This window comes from Merops nubicus, unplaced genomic scaffold (genome assembly GCF_000691845.1).
Source record: "Merops nubicus isolate BGI_N331 unplaced genomic scaffold, ASM69184v1 scaffold29788, whole genome shotgun sequence".
In the NCBI taxonomy this organism is placed as follows: Eukaryota; Metazoa; Chordata; class Aves; order Coraciiformes; family Meropidae; genus Merops; species Merops nubicus.
This window is the reverse complement of record NW_008628177.1, coordinates 232-7,037: the sequence shown is the minus strand read 5'-3', so window position 1 is coordinate 7,037 and position 6,806 is coordinate 232. Positions and strand designations below refer to the sequence as shown.

Below are 6,806 nucleotides of genomic sequence, written 5' to 3'. Positions count from 1 at the left end.
TGTAGGACTGGAATGCTCCATGCTGCACATACTCCATCACCATCTGGGGAGGCAGTGGGGCTGAGTCAGCGGCCGTGGGGGCTGAAGGCTGGAGAGGAGACATCTTCCCTGGGCAGACCCCTCCAAAGATGTGTTGGGATCCTGTGACTGTGGAGGGTACTCTCGGGGAGCTAAAGGCTGGGAAGAGGAGACATCATCCCTGGGCAGACCCCTCCAAGGGTGTGCTGCGTCTCTATGACTGTGGAGGGGATTCAGGGCAGGGTGGCAAAGCTTGCTCCGTGCCAGGAACTCATGGCAAACCTGGTGCTTCAGGGCTGGACCATGAGCTGGCTTTCTCCAAGATCATCGTGGAGCTACGGAAGAAGCACCCAGGCCACATCCTGCCAGATGAAGACCTGCAGTGGGTGTTTGTGAACGCGGGTGGGTGGATGGGCTCCATGTGCCTCCTGCACGCCTCGCTCACCGAGTACGTGCTACTTTTCGGGACAGCTGTTGACACCGGGGGCCACTCAGGTAAGCAGGGGGGACAGGGCTGGCATGCAAGGGGTTTCTCTGAGCTCTTTCCACTCTGAATCCAGCTGTCATGGCCGCAGAGTGCCCAACACAAGGAGCCTGCTGCTCTGCTTCTGTTACAGGGTGCATGATGCTGATAAACACCCTTTGCTTGGGGGCAAGCCCCCTTGGTGTCCTGCGGCACCTGCAGGTCCCTGTGCAAGCCATGCCATGCGGCCAGGACTCTCCGCATCCAGCTGGCAGGCAGTGGCAGGCATCACGTCTCCTGGTGCTTCAGCAGGGAGTAAATGCCAAACATGTTGGAAACAATGGGCTTAAAGATAGCAAGTAGCCCAGGCTACTTTGCTTATATGACCAGTCACACAGGCAGCCTGGCTGCCAGACCTGGCTGCATACCTCTGTGTGTCAGGGCCCCAGGACTGTCATCTTTACCCCCAGAGGGCTGCTCCATGGTCAGACCTGGGCTCCTGAGCTGTCCCCAGCAGGGAGGCACTGAGCCAGTGCTGTCTGCTCTCCTGCAGGTCGGTACTGGGCCGATATCTCTGACACTGTCATCTCGGGGACCTTCCGGCAGTGGAAGGAGGGGACCACCAGAAGTGAGATCTACTATCCAGGTAAGCACAACCAGCAAGGCCCTCTGCGGGCTGCACCCACATCCTGGGGACACAGCCACTCTGTGCGCTTGTTCTCCACTGCTACAGAGCCTCTTCCCAGCTGGCAGAAGCCAAGGGCTCAAGGTGAGGCAGTTCATGTCCCCAGGGGCACATCCCAGCATCTCAGAGTGGGGCAGTAAAAGAAAAGTGAGCAAGACTGGGGGCAGGGGCCGAGATGCTCAGCCTTGCAGGTCCCCATCCTGCACATCCCCTCTTTGGTCATGGTGTGGGGCAGCCACTGGGAGCCGTGCTGGTTGTGTGTGTTGGCAGGGGATACCATCGTGCACCAGGCAGGAGAGGCCACGTCGGTGCAGTGGAGCGCAGGCACCTGGATGGTGGAGTACGGCCGGGGCTTCATCCCCTCCACGCTCGCCTTCGCCCTGGCTGACACCCTCTTCAGCACTCAGGACTTCGTCACTCTCTTCTACACCCTGCGTGTCTACGCCAAGGGCCTGCTCCTGGAAGCCAATGCCTTCTTCAGCACCTGGGGCTGCTGAGCCTGGCTCGCTGGGGCACCCTGCCAGGCACAGCTGGCTCCTCTTCTCCCAGCCTTCCTTCCTTTTCCTCCTTCTCCTCCCCAAGCCCAAGCTCTAGCAGAGGCAGCAGGCAACCCCCTGTGCCTCCCTCAGATTGCTCTGTCCTTCCCCACGGGCCAGGCGGGTGCCAGGACAGAGGGACCATGGTGGTCACAGCAATACAGACCGCCAGTTCTCTTTACTACCTGACTCTCCCCACTTCTGATAGGAATCATGTCCATCACTCGGGGCAGGAGTGGCTTTGCGGTGTGTGAACACACCTGTGTGCCTTCAGCATGCAGGAGGAGAGAGGCTGGAGCTGGCAGTCTCCAGGTTTTGGAAAACTTCTGCAGCTCTTGAGGCATCAGGAGGAGGATCTTGCCCTCAGGGCAGGGTGCACAGGCTGAGCTGGGCCAGAGCACCCATTGTAAAGGTCAGCCAGGAAGTTTCCCATCTCCCTGGCAGTCTGCCGGGACTGCAGGCAGCGCAGGACACTGTGTCCAGCTGGCAGCATCTCATGTGGCTGTCCCCACTGACGTGGGTTGGCAGCACACAGTGTCACCCTGGCACAGGGCAGGATCTGCACTGGGACCCTGCAGCAGGGAGGGGATGCCCACCCTCTGTGCTGGAGGTCCTTCTTGGTCCCCTGTGTGTCATCTGCCCCAGGGGACGGCTGGGGCTGGAAGAGGGTCCCTTTCCCACAGTCCCCTCCCTGCAGTCCCCCCAAGGGGGAGAGCCACCAACTGTCGCCTTAACCAAGAGCCCGTTCTGCGTGGCCTCTGGGCTATGCACCTACCTAGTGTCTGTGGGTGCCCAAACCTCTGTACTAGCTCAGGATGTGATCTTGCCCCTCAGAATGCTTCCCCTGGTTGTGAGACCCCATGGGGACAGCCACCCTGCTTGGCTCCGGGTGTGGGATCCCGGGTGCCGAGGGAGTGCTGTGGCCTCCTGACCAAGCCCAGCTGCGGACCCTTCTTGCAGCCGTGTGGCTGGACCCACGTGGAGTTGTCGCGTGGTGGAGGGCTTTTACTTCCATGCTGCTGCCAAAATAATGTTGTGTGTCCCTGGCCACCAGGCCTGTAGCATGTTTCTCCTTCTCCCTGGACTGTCCCCATCCTGCTGAGTGACAGCCCCAAACAGGGGCTACTTCTGAATTTGCTACCTGAAAAGAGGTATCAGTAATAAAATTGTTCATCCCACCTGCTCAGGTCCTTGGGAAAGTCTCAAGCGTGCTGAGCCCCTGCCCATGGGGAATGGTGTTGGATCTGACCAGCTATGGGCTCAGCAGGCGTCCTGCTGGCAGCTGAGGACAGCTGGGTGTCCCTAGGGAAGCCAGCGTAATCCTGCCCAGGGTCCTGGGAGCCAGAAGCTGCGGTGTTGAGCAGGGTCAGCCCCACCTCAGCTCCCGGGGACCAGCAGGAGATGGTGCTGTTACTCCTCTCTCTGCTGCAGTTGCTGGGGACCAAAAGCCTGGGCTGCTGCCTAGGCGCTGCTTCCATAGGGGATCCAAGAGTCCGGGGGCCTCCATCCTTCTGAGGGACAGTGCCAATGTTGGGCGTGTGGGTGGGTGGACCCAGGCCCAGCAGGCTGGTGGTTTTGGGGGGTTTACACAGACACATATGGGTGCACCCTCCAGTGTGAGAAGAGCATGGGAGGGGAACGGTACGAAGGCTGTGCGTGCATGTGCACATGCCGACAGATGGGTTGCACTGATGTGTGTATAGGTGCAGGTGGGGTGGGGGTGGGGGTGTGTGTGCCTTGGTAGGGCAGGCTGGCACATGTAGGGGGGTGTGTGCATATAGGTAGAACAGTTTGCACGCGGGTGTAGGCAGAGCCATGTGGGGGTTGCACACGGGTATATAGGTAGAAGAATTGGCCATCTGTCCACATGGCCAGAGAGAACTGGGCACATTTGGGTAGGGCGCATGTGTACGCACATGTGTGTAGGCAGAAGAGTCGTGTGCGGGTGTGTGCTCGTGCAGGTGAGACAGGTGTGTGCATGCATCTGCGCGTGCACAGCCCACAGCGTACGGACGGCAGGACAGCCAGTGTCCACTGCCCACGGTGTGCCCATGGGCAGACCAGGCGTGCACACATGAGTATGGGCAGGTTGTGCATGTGTGTCCCCATGGGCTGTGAGGCTGCCTTGGCCCCGTGCTGTGCCCGTTCCCTGGGGTTTAGGGGGGCCCTGTTGAGGGACACAAGCAACCCCACGCCAGCCCGCACGGGAAGGCGCTAACTCAGCAGCTCGTATCAATACCGCTCCACTTACAGCGAAGGCCACGTAATGAAAATCCGATGGGCACGCTGGTGGGAGTAAATAAGTATGCCATTAAAATGAGAAAATCAAAGCTCTGGACAGGTCTTTTCTCTTGCCCATTGATTTCTTTTATTACGGAAATATTGCTGCTAAATAACATTAGTGTGAACAATCTCAGCAGTGTTTTCCGTAGCGCCTGTGTCAATAACTCCATCATGGTTGGGGGATCACCCCCAGCCTGGCTGCGGAGCCAGCAGCCCTGTCCGGGTGAAGGGCTGCTCCAGGAGTACCTTCTCACCGTCCCCAGCTAAGCTGGGATGTGCCCAGTAGAGAAACCAGGCAGCACAGGATGGCTCAGGCAAGGGCCATCGGGATGGAGCTGGGCTAGGACCCAGGAGCCCTGGCTGCTGAAAAAAAAGTAGGATGGTTTGTCCCCATCCCAGCACTGAGCAGGGACAGTGCCAGGCATTCAAAGGTCCCAAAAAGAAGCCCTTTCCTTCAGGGCATGTGTTAGCAGACTTAAGGAGCAGGTAAGTGTCCCCAGTGACCAACAGATGAGGGATGGGTCCTGAACACAGTGTGTCCCACAGGCTCTTGCTGCCTTTGCTCCTTCCTCCCCAATCCTCCTCATCTGTGCCCAAGTTTGTGCTGGTCTGACCCAGCTCCCTGCAGCTTGCCATCATTTTTTTCACATGGAGAAATTGAGGCATGAGGTGGGAAGTCTTCTGCAGTTGGCTAGCTCCAGCACAGCCCCTTCAAGGGGGCCAGGGCTTGCATTCAAGCTGCCCCTCTCCCTGTTGGCTGCCCACACACAGGCATCCACCATCCTCTGAGATGCCACAAGTGACAGGGACATCCTTGCAGGGCTGGAGGATGTGACCAGTACACATGGGAGATAGGTACCCCTTGGTACACAGAGGCCAGGTGGGACCCCAGGACACCTCAAAGGGCACCAAACCCCTGTGGGGTGGCTGGAGATGGGCAAGGAGACTCAGCTACAGGCATCTGGACCATGGGTGCACCTCTGTCCCAGCTCCAGCTGAAACAACTGTGACTGGCATCTCCCCAGAGCCATTGCCAGAACAAATGCACATCGCTGCCCACCAAGCACCTTCCCCCTGCAGCTCATTCTATCTTGCTGTCCCTCTATATGCAGTGGGTATTGATCAGCCCACAGGATCTATCTCCCGATTCCTCCTGCGGTATCTCTCTGCTCCAAGTATCTCTCAATCTGCTCCGCTGTCTGCTGTGCCCGTCTATACCTCCAGTATCTATCTGTGCCGCCTCCACCGCAGCCATCGATAGCCATTTGTCTGGGGGATTTCTCTTTCTCTCCAGCCAGGAGCATTATCACACCCCAGCAGTGTAAAAATGCTGAGCGAGAGAGTGGAAGGGACACTTGCTTGCTGCCCTGAGGAGAGCCTGAGAACGGACACACTTTGTGACACATGTCCCAGAGCTGCACTTGTCACTGTGGAGGGAGGAACTGAGTCATGCTGGTCCAGCTGGGCCATGCCCCGGGTGATGGGACATGCAGCACCCCATGCAATCCGCAGTGCTGTCTCTACCCAGCCCAGCCACATCCCCCACCCCTGGGTGCTATGCTGACCCAAGCGCCTCACCCTGCTGCCTTGGGGGAGGGGAGCTTCCCCAAATGCCTGGGTTTCTTCAGGGCCACGGAGAAGTCCACTCATCATAAACACATCTGACTCATCCCACACAAGCCCAGCCTTCAGCCCCGGCTCCCTCCTTGCCTCAGTGTGCAGGGGACAGAGCAGAGACCACCACAGAAGGTGCCAGCACCCTGGGGTGCAAAGCAGCAGCACCGGGCGTGGGGGCTGCAGTCATGTGCAGTGGGGTCCTGTGCAACTAGCCCCTGGGAGCAGCTGGCCCTCTGGGTCTCTGAAATGGGGCCGGGCCATATCTTTCCAGGAACAATGCAGCAGGAAAGCCAGCTGGCCACTGACAAAGTGACCCTCAGGTGCCAGGAGGTCCCTGCCCTGCTCTGGTGGGGTGGGATGGGCCAGTTCGAGCTACAGCTGTCCAGTCCCAAAATGGGATGGCTGACAGCTGATTTATCTGCTGCGCAAAGATAAACAGTGCATGGGGGCCCTACGGGTTCAGGAGCTGCCCTGCTTTCCCAGGGAAAGGGCTCGTTTTTCCAGCAGAGCCTCTCTGGTGAGAATGCTGCGCCGTGCCGGGTGCTGCTAGGCTGCCAGAAGCTCGAGGAGCCCCAGGGTCACCAACACCGTGGCAGTGCCTCTGCAGATGCTCACGGGGAAGCTGGAGAGCCCAGATGCAGCAGCTTTTCCCGGCAAAGGGACACAGTGCAGGGGACAGTGGCTCTGGCCGGACTGAAGTACCCCAGCTAACAAAGAGGCCAGCGGCTGCTTCCGCAAGATGCTCCCAGGAAAAGACAGGGCTTGGCTCATCGCAGCTGCCTCTGGCCCCTGTGGTGCACAGGTGGCCCCAGAGGGGACAGAGCCAGCAGAGCTCTCAGTACCCACAGCTCCTGTGACCCCATGCCACCAACACCTAGTGCAACAGCATGAGGTTTTGGTGATAAGCTGTTCTGGCTGCGGGATGGGGCCAAAGCCATTGTCTCTCGTGTCCCCATGTTCTGGGATGACAATGCTGCTCATCCCTCAGGGATCTGTGCAAGCCCTGCAGCTGCCCTAGTCAAAAAAGGCCCATGGAAGAGTAGGCACTTCTCTTGCCTCCTGCAAAAGTTGTCTCCATAGAAGGGACTGGGGAAAAAAAAAAACAGCAGGCAGGCAGAGGGGGAGGGCAGGGACAGCATGGGGGGGCGGGCGGGAGTGCAGGGACAGCATGGGGGTGCTGCCTGTACTTCTCACAGGCTGTGGC

General features: G+C 59.1%; 1 protein-coding gene across 1 annotated transcript; it reads left to right on the top strand.

Moving 5' to 3' along the window:
- Nucleotides 1-312: 312 nt before the first annotated feature.
- Nucleotides 313-1,663, top strand: SIGMAR1 (sigma non-opioid intracellular receptor 1; the record flags this gene model as incomplete). The annotated part of the gene is made up of 3 exons (XM_008946591.1): nucleotides 313-513; nucleotides 1,035-1,127; nucleotides 1,437-1,663. Coding segments are annotated over 3 exons (521 nt in total), but the record flags the coding sequence as incomplete, so codon positions are not given.
- Nucleotides 1,664-6,806: the final 5,143 nt, after the last annotated feature.